This window comes from Pongo abelii, chromosome 12, assembly GCF_028885655.2.
Source record: "Pongo abelii isolate AG06213 chromosome 12, NHGRI_mPonAbe1-v2.0_pri, whole genome shotgun sequence".
NCBI classification, from domain to species: domain Eukaryota; kingdom Metazoa; phylum Chordata; class Mammalia; order Primates; family Hominidae; genus Pongo; species Pongo abelii.
In genome coordinates, this window is record NC_071997.2 from 35,157,605 (window position 1) to 35,181,232 (window position 23,628).

General features: G+C 34.8%; 1 protein-coding gene across 1 annotated transcript in view; it reads left to right on the forward strand.

Annotated features, from left to right (window-relative positions):
- MRPS9 (mitochondrial ribosomal protein S9) overlaps positions 1–23,628 on the forward strand; it is a 61,483-nt gene that overhangs the window by 33,437 nt on the left and 4,418 nt on the right. The window contains exons 5-9 of the mRNA XM_002811722.4: positions 8,126–8,205; positions 17,133–17,218; positions 18,066–18,141; positions 20,535–20,703; positions 21,665–21,773. Of these exons, the coding sequence (XP_002811768.1) occupies positions 8,126–8,205; positions 17,133–17,218; positions 18,066–18,141; positions 20,535–20,703; positions 21,665–21,773 (520 nt within the window). The remainder of the gene's footprint in view (positions 1–8,125; positions 8,206–17,132; positions 17,219–18,065; positions 18,142–20,534; positions 20,704–21,664; positions 21,774–23,628) is intronic.

Below are 23,628 nucleotides of genomic sequence, written 5' to 3' on the forward strand. Positions count from 1 at the left end.
TATATGAAAATTTAAAACTTTTCTTGATTTTGGAAGCACATTTTCACTGACTATAGATTTTCTTTTCTGTTCTTTCAATACTTTAATGATGTAGTTCCATTGTCTTGTCTTACATAGTTTCTAATGAGCAGTTAGCCATCATTCTAATTGTGTCTCCTGTTTTCTCTGGCTTCTATTAAGATGTTCTCTTTATCTTTTAAATGTGTAAAAAAAAAATTGAAGAAAATACACAGCAAGCTTTAAGGTTGTCAAGAAATTGAATAATATATTTACTATACATTAGAAGCCTCTTATCCAGTGAGGACCAGTAGTTCTCTGTTAACTTAAAAAGTATTAAAGCTAGAAATCATTTCTTTAAAAAACACTCAAAATGTAACCTGTACTTACCCATCAAGCTTTTGCTGTGACCCTAGAGGTTTGGTGTTTTTGAGTGTGTCTGCTGCTCCCTGTTGCTTTTATATAACCACGCTGCTGATGCATCATCGCAGTCTTTCAGTTTTGATTTTCTTGCAGTGGAACAGTGAACTTACACTTCCTAAGAAATCTGAGTGGAGAATATTTTTGTATTTCTACAAATTCTTCCCATCAACCTTACTGAAGTTGACACAACTTTTTTTTTTTTTTTTTTTTAGCAACTTGCCTTGCTAGAGCATTCAACCTAGTTTTCTTAGAAGTAGCAACTTTTATGTTTGCACTCATATTTAATTTATTTATGTAATACTTAATTCATGTATTTATAGAAATAAGTACAACTGTAATAAAATAGGCTTGGGAGTAAACACAACTATTAGTAAGCATGAAACTCAGCAGCAAAAATGTGTGGATCTACTTGAGAATAGCTTGGTGGCCACAGGTTCTCAATACGCAGGCCGCTTTATCAGTGTGTTTAGAATTAAATAGAAATTGGTAAGACAGCAGATATTTCTATAGAAGACTTATTTATTTTGCAGCGGTATTTCTACTAAGTCATATTTTTATTCAAAGCTAGGCATTTATTCTCTTACTCCAGTTCACTCTTTCTCTTACTCCAGTTCACTCTTGGAAATGATAACTTTTAGTTTGAATCTTATTATAAATGTTTTGAATCCTTTTGTAAATATGCTCTATCATTTGTATTCCCTCAATTCTTAATCATGGTTGATTATAAATTATACAATCGATTTAATAATAGCTTTTGGGGAAATAATAAATGAAGACTATGTTAAAAGTGCACATCACTTTTGCAGATACAACTCAGTGTTACAGAAGTTACTATGCACAGGGCACAGTAACTTACATTAAACACCTAGTAGCTTTTCGGTAAATGTTTGTAATGACAGTGATTTTTTTCTTCTTCTTCTTTAGTAACTCTTCTATTTTTTTTTAACCTCTCAGGCTCCTCACCTATTTCTCTCTCTCTCTCTCTTTGTTCTTTATATCTCTACTAGTTGCATCTCTTCTTATACATCTGCCCCTTTAAGACTGGTTTGTTCTTTCAAATCATACCAGCTTCTCAGTATTAGAAGTTTATTGTTACTAGCAGCCAGGTTGTAACAACTGAAACTTCTATATATCCCTGCAAAATGCCCATGTGTTATTTTGAAAATAGGTCACTCCTGGTAGGATTATCTTAAGTTGTAGTTTACTATATGTAACTGTATGTAAACAGTACTCCTCTAGAATTAGTAAAATATTTTTTGTTGCTTACCTACCTACTTCCCAATTTTGTTGTATTTCATAAATATAGGATAAACTGATTTTTTTGTATGCTAAAAAAGTAATAGTGAATTTTAGATTTGGGTAGGTTATGACACTTATAGTGTACTAACACTTTCCTTATTAAAAGATGGAAGTTTCTAGATTGAGTTAACATAAAAGTCTTGCTCTGTATGTTTTAAAGCAAGTGATAAAAATATTAAGTGAAACAAAGATAACTACTGGGTCAACAGGAGCAAAGAGTAGCACTCATATTAGACAAAATGGAATTCAAGGAGTGTGAGGAATACTTCAATGAAACAAGAATGTTAATTTATGTTGATAAAACCTAATCTCCATTGAGTAGATTTGATGACCACAAACCTTTTTGCACCAACATTTAGCATCAAAATGTTTAAAGCAAAAGCTGTTAACTAAGGCTATAACGAATTTGAATAACACAGCATGATTTTATAGTTACAGATACAAAGAATACGTTTTCTATGCAGAGGCCTATGGACTATTAATAGAATTATGATGTAATTGGACATAAAGAAAACCTAACGAATTCCAAGTAGTAAAAATCATATCATTAGATTTTTCTGAGTTAAGATCAATAGAACCATATGACTATTGAGTTAAAGAGAAAATCAAAATTAAGGTTACAGACATGACAATGACAGCAGTTCCTATTAAATCCTATGGAATACGGACATTGTATTATACAGAGACAAGCATATATTTGTTAGAAATTAAGAAAGACAATATAAATGAACTAAATTTTCGGTTCAGGAAGCCAGAAAAAGAAAAATAGAATAGAGGAACATAGCGAAGAAATTTAAAAGAAGGGGTATGATAAACAAAACCATGTCATTCTTTGAAAAAGCTAGTGAAATCAATCAACTTCTAGCAAATCTGGCCAGGGAAAAAAGAGAAAACATAAGAGGACAATATTAAGAATTGTAAATAATAATATTCAGAGGGTAATTTTAAAGTATGCAATTGTTATGGGTAACTTTATTCTAACTTGAAAAATCTCTCAAGTAAGAATTGTTAGCATTTATTGAAACAGAGTAGGCCAGGCATAGTTCTAAGTGCTTCCTATGTGTTAACCTACACTCTTCACAACAGGTTTATTAAGTAGATACTGTAATTTTCCCCACTGCACAAATGTAGGAATTAAAAGCACATGGAGTTTAACTTACCAAGGACGTAACAGCCAGGAAATGTTGAGTCAGAATGTAGGGAGGCCCAGGCAGTTGTGGCACACATACATATGTATGACCACCAGACTCAACTGACTCTCAGACATGTAGTTGAAAGAATAATATAATTGCCACAGTTGTCTTAATCAGGAGAATACTGGTTAAACCAGTGGTCCCCAGCCTTTTTGGCACCAGGGACCAGTTTTGTGAAGGACGATTTCACGGACCAGGGGTTGGGGGATGGTTTCAGGATGATTCAAGCTCATTACATTTATTGTGAGCTTTATTTCTATTATTACATTGTAAGATATAATGAAATAATTATACAACTCACCATAATGTAGAATCAGTGTGAGGCCTGGGCTTGTTTTTGTGCAACTACATGGTCCCATGTGGTGTTGATGGGAGACAGTGACAGATCATCAGGCCTTAGATTCTCATAAGGAGCATGCAACCTAGATCCCTCGCATGTGCTGTTCACAATAGGGTTCACGCTCATATGAGAATCTAATGGCACTGTTGATCTGACAGGATGTGGCACTCAGGCAGTAATGTGAGCAATGGGGAAAGTCTATAAATACAGATGAAGCTATGCTGGTCTGTGGTCTAGGGGCTGGGGAGCCTTACTGTAGACCCAAGTGCTCTTACTGCGAAACACCCACTCTGGTCCCAGTTGACCAGTCATGACAGCAAATACAAATCAATAGAACCTGGTACCTGTCTGTGGCCCAGGGGTTGGGTACCCCGTGTTAATCTAAAAGCTGCAGAAGTTATCAAGGGGCACCAAAGGTCTAATGAGAAAGGCCCAGGCCTAGAAGGTTTTGTCGGGAAGCTCTGACATACCTTGAAGGAGGATGTAACTATTGTTATCATTTAAACTGTTGTAGAGCAGAAGAAAAGAATGAAAGCTTCCAAATTCCCTTCAGAGGGTCACATAATTATCAAATCTGGCCATAAATTTCATGAAAAAGAAAGCTATAGTCTGTTGTCACTAAATAAAACACTAGCAAACCAAGTAAAGCTTTACATTAAGAGAATATACCAGAGGGCCTTTTTTTCTCTCCAGGAAAATAAGGATGATTTATGTAATTCTCTGTGTTAATTGAGTCAAGGTTAAAACATTTCAATAAAAAAGTTAATTAACAAAATTGAGCATTAATTTTTTTGGTAAAAACACAAACTAGAAATAAAAAGAAACTCTCTTAGTTTGAGAAAGCCTATCATGACAAACAGAAACACATCAAATTTAAAAATATATCAATAGATCCCATTAAGTTCAGGAATAAGACAGGTATGTGCATACTCACCTGTGTTATTTGGCATTGTTTTGGAAGTTTTAACTAGCATGGTTAAAAAAAAGTGTGGCTAAACAGGAAAAACTTATGAATTAGAAAACTGAAAGAAATTAGGAAAATTGATTATTATTCACAGATGTTATGACTGCCTACTTAGAAAATGGAAAACATACACTAAAAACTATATTAGAATTTCAGTAGACTACCATTATTTGGGTACCTGAATTCAAAACATTTAAACTATGAATTGTTCTGAAAATTTTAAAAATGATACCCTCTTATAAAAGCATGCCACAGTATAGTTACAGGGTGAAATGCTGATCCTGCAGAGATCATATGAGCATCCTGTCAGTTGATGACTCTGTGGCGGCCACATCTACACACAAGGAAATCAGTGTGGAATGGCATGTAATGATGAACTAAATAACAGATGGTCTTATTGGTAGCAAATGAATTGCAATCTATCACTTCCTTTATGTATTTTGGCAGACAAGAACTGTTTTAAAAACGCTGAATTCCAACTATACAAATACATACCTACATATTCATACAGACACATACATACTTATATACATACATATACCTCCTTTTTCTCAATTCATTTAATGGAATGCTGAAAAATAGACTGTATGCAGAAGATAACAGAGTTTGGTCAAGACTTTAAAAATTATTGTGTGTTTTTGGAGTTAAGAAATTCAAACTCTAGAACAGAAATAAGGTGGCTAGTTGAAGAATATATATACAGCTTTCAGTGCTTTTAAAGTAATAGATATTATGTCCTTAAATCACAAAAACTAAAGGACAAAGATGACAAATTACTTATATTGAAGTTAAAAATTTCTCTTTGACAAAGACACTAGGAAATTTGAAACATGCCAGAGGCCTGATACCTAGAATATATTACTCACAAATTAACAAAAGCAGCTTACTAGAGAAATGAGCAAAGGAAAATAAGCAATTCATAAATGGAAAAAATTAAAGTACCAGTAAGCATTTGAAAATATCAGAGATCAGAAATAACATCTTATGGACGGTCATGGTGGCTCACCCCTATAATCCCAGCACTTTGGGAGACCAAGGCAGGTGGATCACAAGGTCAGGAGTTCAAGACCAGCCTGGCCAACGTGGGGAAACCCCGTCTCTACTAAAAATACAAAATAGCCAGGCGTGGTGGTGCACGCCTGTAGTCCCAGCTACTCGGGAGGCTGAGGCAGGAGAATTGCTTGAACCCAGGAGGTGGAGGTTGCAGTGAGCCGAGATTGTGCCACTGCACTCCAGCCTGGGCAATAGAGGGAGACTCCATCTCAAAAAAAAAAAAAGAAGAAAAGAAATAACATCTTGTAAAACAATAATGAGAGACAATTATCACAATCATCAGGTTGGAAATTGTAAATATTTTATCAGCAACAAATTGGAAAAAGTCTAAATGTTCATCATAGGGTGGCTAAATAAACTCATGCTGTGGAATAATATACAGGCCGTAAAAAGAGTGAGATAGAGCTAGTTGTGCTAGTAGAGGTGTAATATTGAGTGGAAAAAGCAAGTAAAAATGGTGTATGTAGTGTAAATACAGTTTAATACCACTTATATCTTTAAAAGAACCACACAAACAACCCTATTTCATGCAGGCATACATATGTAAATGCACAGAGAGTCCAGAACAATAAACTCCCGCCTTGCTCTGGCAAAGGAATTTTAACATGTGATCTGGGAAGTATGTGTTACTTGTGTAAAATTATGTTTATATTATAGATAACTGAATAGGGGAGGGCAGTATCAAGAGAAATGGAAACTAAAATACACAAATAAGACTTGCAAAATAGATGAGATTTATATGGAAAATTATGATAACTCAGTTAAAGATCAGAAGTGAAAATCTGAATAGTTGGAAAAACTCCATGGTTCTCTAAGGGAAGACAATATTCCAAAGTTGCTGCTTTCTAAGTTATTGATAAATTGAATATAATTTTACTTAAAGTTTTGGTACAACTTTTGGGAGAAACTTGTCAAGTCTAGTTGTGCAAGAAGCAGTGGGAAAAAAATTGTTTTAAGTAATGAAGGGAGCTCATCATACCTGGTATCAAAACCCAGCTAAAAGCTCTGCTAATTAAAATGGCGGTTACTGACGCAGAGTAGACAGACCAATGAGCAAAGTCCTGGCAGCACATGTTTGTGCCTTATTTAGTTAATTCTAAGACTTTTTTTTTTTTTTTCAAATTTTAATGTCTGACAACAGGGAACACTTTACAATTTTTGTGAACTATGATACATATCATGGTTTGACAGTATTTTTTCTCTTTCTTTGTGATATATAAAATACATGATGAGGCATCTTAAAATCTGTGATACCCCAGGTTCAGTAAAGTCAAGTGAGTGTGTCTGCGTGTGTATATATACACATTCACATATGTAATGAAATCAATCCCATGATATGAGACTCAACTCAAGCATCTCTCCAAGCTTACCAGTAGAATCTTATCTGCAGCCATGATGTTTGTCATTTTTTATCACTTTCTGACGGACTAACCATACAGTGAAAATCAATTGCATAAGAAAAGAAAAATATTAGAAAATATGCTGGATTTGATTCATGAAGTCTATGACAATGATTTTGGAAAAGTGCTGAAATCAACCATAAGCCATTAGCAAATAAGAATTTGGTTTTTCAAGCTAAATACCCAAGCAAGACTTTCTTTTCAGCATTTATGAAAATGTGGTCTTTGTTTCAGAAGAAAGACATCCTACATATAATACAGGTGGTATTTCAATAGAAAAGCATGTACTATTCAAAGAACTGTAGAGAGATAATGACTCTTTACTGAACAAAATAGTTCTTGGATTTCTGCCTCACAAACATAAATTCCAGATAGATTAAATATTTGAACATGAAAATAAATAAAAATTCCAGAAGAAATACAGGAAAATAGTTTTAGAGAGCCCAAAGCCTTAAAGCATGTTTCCTCAGTGGGGACAAAGATTGGTTCACGGGGGTGGGGAAACCTAACTGTTACAATGGTTTGTGGCCCTCCGGTGGGCCACAGTATACTTCAGCAGATGTGTAGTGTATCTGTGGTATTAACATTTCATGAGGGGGCGGCAATTAGGGAGAAAATGCCTATAAAGGATTCCTTCATGGGATGAATCATGAGAAAACAAGTCACGCTGCCATAGAGGAAAAGCGACAGATTTGACTATTTACATATTTTAAACTTCTCGATTATGAAAGGTAACATAAGTAAAAGTAAAAGGCAAGCGACAGCCTGGGGGAAAATAGTTTACAACTTCTATAATGGACCAGGAAATATAATCTGCTTCAGAGAAACAACAGAGATAGTGTTTCTTAGACTAACACCACTTCTCAGTTTGCTTGGTGGTGGTTAGATATGAATGCCCATCTGTATTTCAGAAGGAATTACACCCAACACCTTTTTGAGGCTTTTCTGTTGTTGATGTTTTAAACTCTCAGAGGTTGATGACCACCGGGTTGAAAAAATGATGTAGCATAGAAAAATACATTCTTTAGTTTTCATCTTTGTTTACCTGTTTTAGATTCTCTGAATGTACTGCATTTTTTTACTTTATCAGTTTTCCCTTTTAAAAATATGGGAGGGCATTATGTTTATAGCCAAACCTAAATTTTTTTATTCTAACAAGATGATTTGGGCTATTTTATAAGCTTTTATTTGAAACAATACAGAAATTCTCCTAGTGAAATATTTAGTAATTTTTAAATTAAATGTAAACATTGTTTTATGTTAATGGTATGAAATATTTAATATCCTAAATATTTCCATATAAATATGCTAAACTAAATATTAAAATTCTAAATGTTGATTTCTTGTATTTTTTATTACTCAATTATAAATGTGTCTCATAACTGTGGTTAAATGCAGCTATTTGGTCTGTCTGTGTGTATATTTTTATTTGCTTTCATCTGGCTTTTTTTATCAGCCTTCCAGTGGGGAGAAGATGGCCGTCCATTTCACTATCTCTTCTATACTGGCAAACAGTCATACTATTCATTAATGCATGTAAGTATATTGCATTTATGATAAATAATACGAGCTGTAAGCTACAAAACTAATTGTACTGGATACTGTTCTCAGCTTCAGAATTTACCTAGTATCTTATAATTGACAAAAATAAGACTTTTAGAGGTAAGACAGTGTGTTGATGAAATGATTTATATTAATTCCTTTTGCTAAAGGTAAATTTTATAGAATTTATATCAGAATGGTTTGTCTTTAAAATGCTTTTACTTAGAAGTTGAAATCATGTTCCAAGATAGATGTTCAACTCAATTATAGTGTGTGCATGTGCTTCCAGGGTAAAGAAGGAGGAGGCCAAGTGTATGATGCTGTCAGGGGCTGTGAGGCATTTGCCTTGAAAAAGAATCAAATGGTTATTTCTCTTTTTTTTTTTGTATAATTTATGTATAATTTATGTATAATTTTTGCCTTTCATAGGTTAATGCAGTGTATGAGCCTAGAATTTGGGCCCCAAAACAACCTAAGAAATGATTTTATTACAGTTTGACTTCCAACTACATTTAGTATGCTGTGAACAATTTTTGTTTTGTTTTCAGAGCTATAAGTGTCTGATAGTGTGCAAATTTGGAAGAGCTCCCCAGAATTGCTATGGAAAAAAAGGCTGGATGCCAATATTCTGTTTTTATTTTTAGAACATGATATCAAGTTCTATTTTACTCATTATATGATTTTTTAAAGTTTCAAAAATATTTATTGGGCTTCCCCCATCTACAGTCAGATTGCAGTGGCTTGAATCAGTGCACACATTTACTCTGCTTTTTAGAATTATCTGCTGTTTATTTGTGCTCCACAAACCCAAAGGACAAAATTCCCACTTGTCAGGTACATTTATTTCTTGGGAAAAAAAAAGAAAACCTTCTTTTCGCTTTTTGTTGACCTTGGGCAAATGAGCTTCTTGCCCTGGCAGAAATGAAATGAATGATAAATGTAGAGTGCGTCTTTGCTGAGTAATGGAGCTGCGGCTCCGGCTCTGTAGAGGTTCTCTCCCGCACAGCCTGAGGCTGCCCGGGGACCCCTGCTGTTCATTTAAATAGGTATGTCAAATCTGCCTCCAAACGCCGCCGGTTTGATCTGTGGTAATATTTGTGAAGGTTCCATATGGACTTGAGCCCCCTGCAGTGCTAAGAAATAATGTACAACGCTTCATGGTGCAGACGCAAATTTTCTCTGAAAAGGGATGCAGTGCTGCGTTTTAGCTGTCGGAGGGGATGATGGAGCTGACGCGCTAGGCCTGTCAACTTGTTACACGGATGGGTTGCACGCAGCGAAGCTGTGGAAAATCTGTGCCTTTTAACTTTTCTACTTAATCACGGTTGTAGCATTGCCTTTAGACTGTATGCTACATTAATTCTCTTCCTGCCTTCTGCCTTTCATCCCAAGTTTCACGGAAAAAAGTAAAGCATGCAGGTCTTGTAGAGGAGCCTTATCAAACAGCTGTCATCTGACATGCCATTTGCATTTGTTTTGGCTGAAACTGAGCAACCCAAGGGCAAGATATTTTGTTACATTCCATCATAATGAGGAAATTACACATCCTATAAGAGACCTAACTTTTTTTTTAAGTTTGTTTTTATGTTTCAAAAGGTATTGTTCAAGAAACTGATCAGTTTCTAAGTGGATGAAATGTTACCATACTCTCTGACTAAAATGTCAAATGATATCTGATTAACAAACATTCTTTGTTTTTGAGTCATTTAAGTTTTGTTATGTATCGATTTTGAGTAATTTAAGTTTTGTTATGTATCGATAGAAGAGTCCTTTGGGCTTTTATATTTTAGTTCAATGCAGTAATTTCTAAATGTACGCCTTATGCATACATTTCAGCATTATGTATAGCAGGTGTCATTAATTACAGCCGCAGTCACACCAGCCTAGTTTCCCAGATAACGCATATCATGATCATATGCAGGAGATACTGAGACTTTGAAATAGTGACTAAATGTTCATCATTCACCCTACAGAAGTGTTTTTGTAGTGGCCAGGCATTGCCTAGAAAGTCCACCTATAACACTTGGAGCCATCTCGCCTGTTTGCACTCTCTTTGTTCTGCCTGGTCTTGGTGGTGGGGGGAGCCGTCCCCTTCCCACTGTGAGTGATCACAGGATGGCTGTCCCCACTGCGGCACTGGAGGTCGCCCCTGAAGACTGTGGCAAGCTTTAAAGAGTTGGAAATGAATCCTTGTTGCTACCATTTATTTTTGTTGATATAATTTTTTCCCCATGTGGCAGGGTAACAGACACTAAGTCAAACTGTTTTTCCCACGTCGTTGCCCAACTGTAATTGTATGAGGCCCGGATGCCATTGCCCAGGAGTTGTGACAGGAAAACACATCTAGCGCCTGTGTGCAGTTGTGTGAGGAGACCCTTCTGATGCCGATTAACCTTCTTATCCTCTGTAAAGATGACAGATCTTTTTAGTATTTGGTGACTGTTTGCATAGGAAGCATATATATTACGTTATAGCAATTAATAAAAGATGGCCCTGATGCACCTTGCAGTTAAGATCTGTGTATGATGCTTTAGTGAATCCTGTTACCAGTTGACCTATATTTAGTCCATCCACTTTCTGTGGAGAAATGGGGAGGTTTTTGAGGAAAAATGGCCATGAAATATAAGGTACAGTTTATTGTTCCTGCCCAGAAATGAACCGTGATAGGAAAGTATAAAGTGAAGGGGGATTTGCTGATCCGTGATGTTCTCACATTTTGGAAATGTGCCGCACTCCACAGGTTCACTTGCAGAGCACTTGGGGCTCCCATTTTCCTATGGATATAATGATCCACATGTCTTCAGGTTCCTGGGAAAGTCGATTAAAAACTCATTTATTTTACACTAATAAAATGTATGTATATAATGAAAAAAGTATAAAACCATAGTAACAAATAATTTCTTAATAAAAAGTAATTTAAGTAAGAAAAAATAAGAAACTTCTTGAGTTTCTCAAAGCATCATTGAGTACCATGAAGGGATCCCCTGCATGGTGGCACTGGCTTGGCTGGCTTTTTCACCAAAAATGGATGGCTTCTCATTTCCTTAATAGCCATTTAACCAGTAGAACTTGTTTGCTTTTCAGACATGATTTAGGGCTTTAGGTTTCAAGAAAGAGAGAAAGAATAAAGTTTCCTGAAACAATTGAGCAAAGGTGTGAAGGAGAGGGAAGAATGTTAAAGAGGATATAAATGTCTGTGTAAAAAATAAAATGCTATACAGCAAGATAACCGAGTTGTGACTAGCCTAGGTATAGACTGCGGGAAGTGGAGAAAGGACTAGGCCAGAGAGTGGGCTGCCCTTTGGGTCCAAGGCTGTAAACCCCACCAGGGTTACCCCCTTTCCCGCAGCAGCTTGGGCCTGTCCAGGACAACCAAGCTGGTGGCAAAGGGAACGGTGGGCTGCAGCCTTGGTGTTCATGGTTCAGTTTGTGAAGGTCCTTTAATTTTAAGAAAAAAACATTTACCAATACATATGTTTCTGAAAAAAAATCAAAATTCACTAACTAAAAGTAAGTTGAAAATCCTTTAAAACTCATAATGGGAGGGGATTATTTGACGTTGAAGTGGTAACCCTTTTGTAAAACATGGCTCATTAAGTCAAGGCATGTCTGTAACACAGCTCTTCCCAAAGTGCTTTCTGCAGAATACAGACTGTGAAACCTTCTTCAAGAAAGAGGCTCTGCAGTGGTATTAGTTTAGGAATGTTACATAGTGTGTACTGGGGAACTCTAATAAGGAGACACTTAGTAGGATCAAAGCTCTGTGAAGTCCTTAAGAAACATGTTGCTTTAACACTCCGCTGCTCAAACCGAGTGGGCTGTAGAACACTTCCTACTCCAAACCCCTTTTAATGTCCCATGAAACCAGTGCTTGGGGAGGACCATAGTACAGAATATTGAAAACTCTATACATTGTCATTGTAGGCATTACTCACCTTAGATAAATACATTTTCTCAAAAGAGAGGTTAATAAAGTCCCAGTTTTAAGACTGATACCAGCCCCAATACCTTAAGCATTTATTGAAGTTTTACAAAAGCTCCCCTCATCCCAGTCTTTAAGAAAAGGAAGGTATGCAACTCTAAACACTGCACTAGGAATTTAGCATTGTGTAGAAACTTCATTTATGTTTTAGAACCAGTTTTACAGTAAACAATTGAGTATTTTCAAAGTATTTCTTTAAACTGAAGGAGTTACATGGCCACAGATGAAATTTATACCAAAAAAAAAAAAATGTAAAATGAAGGGATAAGTAGTAAAGTTTAAAATGTGAGAGAAAACCAGGTAATTCTAATCCTTATAACGTATGTGTAAACAGGGTTCATTTGCCTTGTGAAGGAAGCTCCTGGTGTATTTGGAGAATCTCCAGTTCATTTGAAAGGACTTCAGTAACCTACTCAGTTCTTAAAGCCTGGAACAGCAGCCCCAGAAGTGTGCTGCTTCATTATGTGAAGATTCCAGACTCTTAGCAGAAGTCCTGGGGACTGAGTATCACAGAATTCTTACTTAGTTCAGATGTGTCTAGATCCTCTTTGTGACCTTGCAGAGAATATTTAAAACTCTTGGATGTAGTGCTGTCTTTTAAAAATTAAGATAGTGACCCTTCTCGCAGTGAGGTATCGTGAAATAACTACAACTATGTAAAGTGCTTATTTTAAAAAAGCTACAAACTGGTGCTAAAATATATTTGCATGCTGTTTTAAGACTTTCCTTGACAGCAGGAGTTAATTCAGTAATTAATTCAGCAGTCGAAATTGCTGTTCTAGAGGTATCTTTAATGTATATTTTCCTCCCATATGAATAATTACCATTGTATATCTGGTATGCTCCAAGTGTACCAATTAAGAAAATTAATTTTTTAGAAAAGGATTCAACATGTTATTGTCTCTATGTTGTCTTTAATTAGATTACCTCTTTGTAATGGTATAATTACTATAATATATAATGGGGCTTTAATTTGCATAGTAAAAATATGTGCTGTCTGAGTTACAAGACCTTTCAGGTCATCACTCCTGGGTGCGGACTTCCCCAGAGTCCTTTTTCATGTGTTCCATCTTGAGATGATTTTCTTTGTATGTTGAATGGCATTTACATGATGTACAATCTATATAGTATGTCGTATTGTATTCACAAAGTAATAGCAAGAGTCTATAACATAAGTTTATCACTTGGAACTTGAGATATATAGCGTAAACCTCTTAGTTAATGATAAGTGGATTATATTTATATTTGTTTGATTTGATTTTGTATATGCCAGTGGCCAAAAAATTGAGGAGATAATTTAAGAAGTTGATTTTCTGTGATTTCTTTAACAAACACAAATTTTAAGTCAGTTACTTTACTGTTACCCTACTAATATCTAAGATAATTACTATCAGTTACTATTTATGTTGTGTACCAAAATACAATAGACTTTTTCTATATCACCTCCCCATGAAATGTTACTTGTTTACACTTCCTAAAATTGGAATTTCCACATGATTAATAGAACCAAAACAGATTTCAGAAGGATACTAAAAATCATAGTGCTCATACTCTCAGAAGGGTCTAGTTTAAGCATTTCTTTTCTGCAACCTGAGCATCTGGTATTTTCAAATTAGGCACCTTCTAAATTTGACTCATACATTATGGAAATCTGATGACACGAGGGGTGGATAGGCTTGCTTTGATTTTATGAAATATTAATCATAGCTGTGATTAATGATTCAGCATTTCACATCTGGTTTATTCCTGTCATATTTGAAAATTACACTGTTAGATACAGTATATAAACTTAGTGTAGGTGGGTCATACTAATTCTCTAGTGTCCCTTAAAAATTAAGTGGAAACTTAACAATATACCAGAAGCTACCAGTGGTAATCTGTGATGTTGACAGTTCTTGGCATATTTTATACCCTTAAGGATTTTTTTGATGTAAATTAGCACACATCTCTTCAGAGAGTTGAAGCTATAGAATCTACTTTCCAGAGAACTGTTGTCTCTAACCAAGATAGAATCTTAGAGTGGTTTTATTATGCAAAAGAGAAGAATAAATGGAAATGATGCACCAGTAAAATTGTTTATTTGACTCTTGAAAGCCATACCTCACCCCCGCTATCATTCTTGACCATTACTATAGGTCAGGCACTGTGCTAAGTACGTACTTTACATATATTTTCCTATTTAAAGAAGTGTATGGAGTGGCTTAATGGGCATTATGTGATTTGATGGGTTACAATCATCAAATTGTAAGCATTTGCCACAAATGAATCGAATTCATCGTGTTTGAAATCTGACGTGTCCTTTTCATGGGTTGTTTTCTCCTCTTCCACATTTTTTTCTGATTGTTTTACTTGTACCGTTTATAAATTATCATGGATCTCAGTACAACAGGAGGAAATGGCATCATGGAAGAATAAGAAAAATAAGGACTGAGAGTAAAAATTGCTCAAAAGTCATTGGGAAATGACAGCCTATACTTTGACTTAAAACTTACATACAAGATAGGTTGATTGTTGTTATTTTAGTTGCCTTAATAATTTCAGAAAATTAAGTAAACCCTTGTAAGTGGAGAAGGATAGTAAATTATTCAGCAATTTACTACTATTGCTGGCATTCTTGTAAGTTCATATATTCTTCGCTAGTTTGAGAGATAGACTTGCACTCTCCGAATCTCAGGACTCTGGACCCGGCAGCTGAGAGCTGTTTTTTAATTGTCAGATACATTCCTCTGCTGCTGCAGGTGATGGATATGTACTTGGAATGTAGTTTCCTTACCAGAGCACCCCTATGGAGCCACAGTCTGCCTGTGGTCCAGCCTGCTGACAGGCTGTGCTGGGTGCACAGTGGCATGCTGTTTGCCTGTGTCTGTCCATTTCATATAAGTGGGGAGCATTCATTTTTTTTGGTGAGGGGAGTTATTTGTTCAGATCATTTGAGAATTGCTTCTAGAAACAGAGGTGCATTGAAATTTTTCTTATATGCTATCCATTTGAAGTCCCAACTCAGTATTTTAGCCTTTAAAAGTGAGTTAAAAGTACCCTAACCACAGTCAACAAGGCTTACCAATTCTTGGGAGATAAATTGTAAACTTTTACTTTCAGTTGAGTAACAGGGATATCTATATGTGGATATATACCCCTGTTTTTCTATATGTGGATGGTTTGTGGTTTTGCTTTAGGGTGGACAGTTGGCTTTTGTTTGTTTTTTGATTGTCAGATACATTCCTCTGCTGCTGCAGGTGATGGATATGTACTTGGGATGTAGTTGTAGGGACAGTTCCACTTAATATGAATACTAGGATTAAATTAACTTCATTTGTCCCTTTGCTATTGTGTTGAACTAGATTCTCTGTAGTTCTTAGAGTACATTTCTAGCCAGTCTAGGCTTGGATGCTGCTGCTGCTGATGATGATCTAGGGACTGCACTTTTAGAATTGCTGAGCTGGAGTGATGGATTTACGTTCAGTTTGAGATATTTGTGTCTACTGGTAATGTCTAGCTCACCACCAGTTTTGTAGCTTCTAGTGCTGTTTCTTCTTTTTCTCTCTGCTTCTTTTTTCTTTTCTCTTCTAAACTATCAATTCTACTACCCTTAATGAAAAACAAAGCAAAAAACACTTACATGAATCTCCCCAGCCAAAAGGAATGAACTTTTACATCCTTATTCACTGAGGAGTCCTACCCGTTGAGTATTATATCGGCTTTTCTCATCTATGTTACAAAAATTCAAAGGCTCAGTCTGTACTTCATCCCTCCCTTCCTCCCTGCCTTTTTTCCTTCCTTCCTTCCTTCCTTTGATTCCTGAAAACAGGTTGCAGAGTGAAGACCATGCTAAAATGCAAGCACTGGCAAATGTGATGACAGTGGCAAAGGGACGTTTCTCCTACACTTAGATAAAACTTTATCAGCAACATTATGAGGTAATATGGCAGTCTAATCAGAGCCCACAAGAAGTTGCCCCTGAAAACTTGAAATTATTAAGACTGTTTGAGATATGGATTGACACATCTCTGTCAGTAACAAGGTGTATCTTCTGAGATTTGCTGATACTAGGAAGTATCATGATTAGCAAAAAAAAAAAAAAGTAAATTTATGTCATCTCTAGCTCATTCTTTTGAAATGCCTGTCTGCTCATTGGGTATTAGTATGGTAGGTTATGTGTAAATTATAAATGAATAAATACAAATGTATTGAGTGTTAGTCTCAAAAAGTTAAGTTTGCTCAGGCAAAAGCTGTACTATTTTGCTTGTTGTAAACTCATTGCCTAGAAAATATATTTCATTGGTGATCCTTATTGCTGGATTGTTGCTTATTGCAAGTTTTAACAAAATGGCAAACTTCTACTTCCATTGTAATTTAACAAGTGACATGCATTCACAGATTTTGTTAGGAAGTAAATTAATAGGAAGAAATCAAATAAAAAATATAATAGCTCTTTTTAAGATAAAAACTATATGATAAGGACTTCAATATTATTTAAATATTAAATAAGTAGTAAGTTGTATTAAATAATACATAAGTATCTATAAATACCATATATTTTACTGGATAATTCTCTAAGTTTAAAGTGCACATTGCCATATAAATTACGATTTTTTCTGAAAGAAAAGGAAAATAGTTTAAGGTTTTTGGTTTTTTTAAACCAACCTCACTGAAGTAGAGTTGTAAAATTTTTATAGAGTTATTTTAAAATCAGCTAAAGTTAAGTGTGCTGTGATGTATGACACTAAATTCTCATTGAAATTACTCTATCATCCTTTAGTTTAAATGAGAAATAGTGTTATTAAAAGCATTTTCAGTTTTATTTACTCTGCAGCTTGATTCTCTGAGGAGGAGGACACCTTAGGAAATACTTACAGGAGAAAACTATAAAATATATCAGAAGTTATAATGTACCATTGCTCTTATTTTTAGCATGTACTGTATATTTTGTTTGCCATAGGATGTATATGGAATGTTACTCAATTTAGAAAAACATCAAAGTCACTTGCAAGCCAAAAGTCTGCTTCCAAAAAAAACTGTAATCAGGTAAGCTCTTTTCTTGCATTAAAATATAAGTAAAATTTGAACTAAAAACATGCCACTCATTGGTATTTTTTTAGACACACCTGAAGCCTAAAATTTGTTCAGTATTTCAGCATTAAGCATTAAGGTTAGGGTTCAAAATAATAGGTAGTTTTTGTTTAGGAGGAAGCATGAATTGAAGTTATTTTTATGTTATTTTATCCCAGATTTATATATGATAGGATATTTAACTACTATACCTGGATATGATGTCCTCAGAATTTTTATGTATATAGCTGCACATTTATTTAGCATTTGCATGCTTTAATTTTTTACATTTTATTTTTATATTTTGGTATTTCAAGGTTTCTGCTTCCATTTGGCAGACAGCGATAGATCAGATCCATCAAACTGATCAGCCAGTGTTAAATTTTGGCCTATCTATTCAAGATTTCTTCCATAAAGGAAGAACACCTTGTTTAAGTTAAGTTAAATGCACTCCTGTCCCTTTAGTTGGACTTGCTACCACATTAGTCTATTGACAGGTTAACGTTGTATCTATAACATCTTCTTTGAAGTAAGTTATACAGGCACAATTTTAATCTTTAAGAAATCTGGTGGGCTTTTAATACCAAATGAGTTCCATAGTAGCATATTTAACTCTTAAAACATTTGCTAGAGTAGATACCTTTTCTAAAGTAGATTGAGGAAATGGAATGTAGGTCAAAAATAGCTTAGTTGGGTAAAATTACTGCTATATAATATAAAAACTGATTTTCAAATCATAAAATTGCTACTATATGTGGGATCTTTTGTGATATAACTAATTGCATGGCTAATTAAAAATAGAATATATCTGATATTTTAACAGAGACATGATTGGCAGCAGATGGCTGATTAAGGAGGAACTAGAAGAAATGTTAGTGGAAAAACTGTCAGATCAAGATGTGAGTAATTAATCTTTTTAATTTAAGGGGACCTGTGCAATAAGAATGCAAACAATTGCTGTATTTAGGATCCTAATAGTAATGTTCCTCAGAGGCAGGTGTTCCTATGATGACCTTTCTTTCTTTAAAAACAAAACAAAAAAACAAAACACATTCATCATTGATTTCTGCCTTGGGAGGACCTTATCTGTGGTCAGGGAGGTGACTTGTCAAGTCTCCAGGTCCTCCTCTTGTAAGTGCCCTCATGTCCTGTGCCAGTTGTTTTAGGGAAGCACGGCAGATGTTGTTTCATCTCCTTACGTAAGGCCAGTAGCTAATTTTACAAGCTGTTGATAAGTGTAAGGAGTCATTATAGGTTAAGTAGAAAAGGGATGCAGCACATGGTTACCTTCATGCAATTTACTGCTTACCTTGTGTGCCATATCTGTAAGGTCAGTGGTTTTTATCTTGGGATCTGCAAACCACCTCTGTCGGAATCCCTTGAAATGCTGGTTACAAACTACAGTGTCCTAAGCCTCACCCTAGATCTAGCTCAGAATCTCTAGGGAGTTACCCAGGAATCTTTTTAACAAACTTTCCAGGTGAATCTTAAACCCTATAAAGTTTGTGACCCCCTGCTTTAGGTCTTAATTGCATTCTTATTTTGTTAAATGTTCTAATATGTCAACATTTTCACAGGACAGTTGATGTCTTAAACATTTTGATGTTCCAAATTTATTATTTTCTGGAAGATTGGGGTGTAGATAAATTTCACAAACTTTTCCAAGATGGAGTTTTTCTTTGATGGCGGTGGCTAACATTGTTAGTACTTTGCCACCATATATAGATTTTAAGTCATGTACTTGAATTGTTCTTTTTCTCATTTAATGTATTATAGAAATTAATGATTTGGAAAAGTTGCAGTTTGCTTAAACAAAGTGTCAGACAATTGGTTAGTGGTAGATCCAGAGTTAATTTCTAATATCCTAACTGCCAAGTACTGCTCTACTTGAATCTAACTGAAAAATCTCTCTGCTTCTTCACTGAACAAGTAATTTCATTATTTCCTCTGTTTCTGGCTGCTTTGATTTTTTTTTTAATAACTCAGGTATTTTTTCTGCTTTGTAATATCCCACGGACTTTAATACAGGTGTACAACTATGAAAACAAAAGAAACAAGTTACATATGATACTTTATACTTTGGGGTACTGGATATCAGAAGAAATCCTAATGTTTATGGCTGGTATCAAGATGAGGGATGTGGAGGTGGTCAGTGACTTCTTAACCTAGTTCAGAAGCAAGGCTGAGTGCACCCATAGTGCCCCTTTGTAGGTGCAGAAGTAGTCATTGAGAGTCTGTGAGATGGAATCAAGAGAGTAGCTGAGCACAGAACGCCCAGGCCAGTGACTGGAGAGGAGCGTGGAGCTCTGTCCACCCAATATCCTAGGTAGCTGAGTGTTTCACCCTTACTAGAAGAGTGCCTTCTCTTTTATTACATCATAGGAAGCTGTAGTCAAAGTAGTTCTTTTAATATTAATCTTACTGGTGAGATTTTTAAAAATTTCAAACTATTAATGGCAGATTTTTACAATAAAGGCAATAGTGACAAAGATGAGTATGATGTTTAAGGCCGACAAAAAACATAAATAAGGTTATAAAAAACTGAGTTTCACAATCCATATTAACTAAGAATCTCAAGCATTAGTTGTTTCCTTCTCCATAAACACTTTAGAGTGATTATTCTGGCTTCTAATTTTAAGGGGTTAATTCCAAGTTGTTTACTTTCTAATCACATGTTCAAGAACTATTAAAAAAAATGCACAGAGGAGCAAGGATAATTTATTTCAAGAGGTTGCCCTTTAAGTCAAGTATCTCTTGAATTTTTAAATAGCTTGATTGTTAGGTTTTAAAGGAAATCATAAACATTAAAGTAACACAGCTTGAACAGCGAAAGATATATTTGCCAAATGTATTATGAAATATAATTTAAGAGGTACATTTTCTCAAAATCAAACTCTTTCCATATTACTATACATAACTTACTTGAAATTATTTATAAAGCTCCTCTTGATACAGTTCTAATAAAAGAGTGGAAATTACACTTGAAGATCATCTAAATACTTTTTGAAAGTGAATTTAAATCTCAATTTCATAATCATAATACAGAGAAATTGATTTTTCTTTGAATGATAAATCTCTTTGTTTCTTGAAAGAAAAGATTTGGCACTAAAGATACGCAGGAAAAGTGATGCATCTGCATGCTGTTTTAAAAGCAGCGTGAAGATGCAGAAGTGTCATCCTGTCAAAATTCATCAGGAAAAGCAACATTGGAAAGATCAAGTATGCAAAAATAGAAAAAATTTAGCAAATGCAATTACACTTGCACCTTCTAATGAATTTTTATTGTCTGCAGTATATGAAGTTCATTCGGCTGCTAGAAAAGTTATTGACATTGCAGTGTGGTGCTGCTGAGGAAGAATTTGTGCAGAGGTTTCGAAGAAGTGTAACTCTTGAATCAAAAAAACAGCTGATTGAACCTGTACAGTATGATGAGCAAGGAATGGCCTTCAGCAAAAGCGAAGGTAATGACATTCTGTGGAGAGAAAATAAATTCAGTAAAGGTTGAAAAACTACAATTATTTTTATTTGCTATTGCTCTCTGGTATCCATTAGATTTTTTTATTTGTTTATTTTTGCTACTGTTACTTTGGATTTCCTAATTTTTAAGATTCTGTTGAAGTTTTTCAAAACTGAACTGTATAATACCCTAAGAAAAAAATGTGGATGCATACCTATACAGTCATATTAACACTTTTTCTTTTCACACATTTATATTGTTAAATCTTTTAATTTTCACATTTTAAGCTGCTAGAATCGGTAAAATATTTATAATCAAGTTTTCTTTGCAAAAAATGAAAATGCTAAGTGAATCTGCGTATCAAATGCCAAAACTATGTAATGTGAAAACTTCACATCCTTAACTCACATTTTTCTTGTTCAGAGCCATTAGACGTAGTCCAACTTTTACGACTTGAACTATTAAAATATTTACAACTCTTAAAAGATTTCACATCATTGTCATTTTTAACTACTGTGGTGTTTTCAAAGAAATGTGACCTTTCCTGAGTATTTTTTTATTTCTACTGGTTATATTTCATCATACTATTTATATATTTTTAAAACTGATGTTGTTAGATATTTTCTTACTGTTTATAAAAGAAGAATGCTATGTAAATTGGTTGTGGATTCTCGTAAGGGAAATGAATATAAATTACTTTGTTGGTTGTTCAAACTAATTTAAAATCATTGTAGTGTTTCTAAAAAGGAATTGAAGAACAAAATTACCCCACAGTGTGCTTTATTGCATCTGTTGTGGTGTAGTTTACCTGCTTTATTTTTGTTTGACTTGAAATAATAGTTATAGGACCTGCTTATGTACAGTGTTGTATATTATTTTGGGGAAACAAATTTTAATGTAGTTTTACCTGTCTCAAAGCGCAGGTCTTCAAGATATTTACTAATAGGAATTTTATATTTTTGAAGGTAAAAGAAAGACTGCAAAAGCAGAAGCAATTGTTTATAAACATGGAAGCGGAAGAATAAAAGTCAATGGAATTGATTACCAGCTTTACTTCCCGATCATACAGGACAGGTTCGTTTTGGGTTCTGATTTTTTGTTTTTAAAGGAAACATACTTTATAATACATCATGATCATTTAAGAAGGCTTGTGATCTTCTAATTCTGTTTATCTGAATGATTATTTCTCTTTACCAATGTAACATATCAAACTAGCTTATTGAAGCTATTTTTTAAAGCAGCTTCCAGATTTTTTAAAAAGCATCTCTAGAATTCCTCATTAATTGACTCTTCTTCCCCTTTTCATCAGATCCTACTGCAGTTTGAGTAGTCTTAGATGTAGCTTGTGTTCTGAAGTGCAGACTGTGCCCAAATGTAAGAAATTTTGATTTAGATTTCCACCTTCTAGTTTGGGGATGGGTGTGCACAAAACAAAACCACCACCACAACAACCAGCCTTGGCACTTAAAACTGACCTAACCCACTAGGCAAAGAAAAGTGCAAGTAATTTCTTGTGGCTTGTGTATGTTTTTCTGATCATAAGTATTAGAAAAATTCTGCTTTATCATTTTGGATTTTTTCCTATTCAGAGGAATGTGATTATATATATTGAGCAAGCAAAGAAACCTAGCATTTATGGGTTAAAATAAGAACTCATCAGGCTTTGCTTAGTTCTGGGTGCTAAATATGGCAGTTTTAATTTTTAAACTTTGTATCCTATGGAGAAATAGACATTAATCATAAATAGATACTACAGCTCTTCTAATCTAAATATACTCATCTCAGAACTCTCTCTGACTTGCTATATAAAGGCCTCTTCTTGATATGGTTATTATTTTCCCAGTAGTTACTGTCATTATCCACGAGTAACAGAAGTTTGGTGTGATTAGTTCCTCCTTTCCTAATCCTTCTCCTGTTTCCTGCATGTGTTACAGTATTTAAGGTCAAAAGGGCTAAAGCTCTTTTGATACCAATGCTGATATAGGCAAAAGAGGACCCTCCTAATACAGTGTAAGCTTCTGAACACAATAATTACTTTAGGAAATGTATGTTTATTTTATTTGTGTGTGCCTGTGCCAACAAGCAGTGCATTCTTAACTCCATTTAAGATGAATTAGTTCTGCTATTATCCTCACAGGGCAGAGAATGGAAGAAGCTTTTATTTCCCTTAGGAAAAGCCAGAGAGAAACCCATACCCCAGGGTCTGATAACTTCAACACTGGGAACTATAGGAGGAGTGTCCTTTAACCAATAACCTGTCTGTGGATTTGTATTCAGACATAACTCCTGATGATTTAACAGCAAGTCTCAATTCTGGCTTGATCTCATAATGAAATTACATCCTTAGATCTTATTCTTTGATTTGAATTCAGTAGCTATTTACTAAGGATCATCTATGTCTCCAGTCTTGTTCTGGGCATTGTGAAGATATCAGAGATACTTAAGATATGATTCCTATTGGCGAGAAACTTCCTACATGGTTGAGAAGCCTAAGGCTAGTCTTGGTGGGAATGGGCACCTACAACTATTTTAAAGTAGTTGTAAGGATTTGGGGCAGCCACTTCAGGAACTTACAAATCAGCAGTGAGGTGACCATTGACTAATAGGAAGACTAACCAACCTAGAATCAGGGATCTTGATCGGAATTCTGTCATCACCTAACACACAGTTAAGTGGGTTAGCCACGTAAGTGAAGTTACAAAGGAGGCTTCTGGACAGCCATTTGTTTGGGAGCTTAAACACTTCCCTGGCTTAATTTTTAAAATTTTATGATTCTTTAACAAATGCTTATATAAATAAAGATAAATAAAGAGACTTCAATTAAAATCTAGAAAAATAGATTTCATAATGTAATTACTAGATATATAACTGAGTCATGGAGCCAGATGGTCGAGGTAAATGCAATAGTGGAATTAGATTTTCAGTCTGT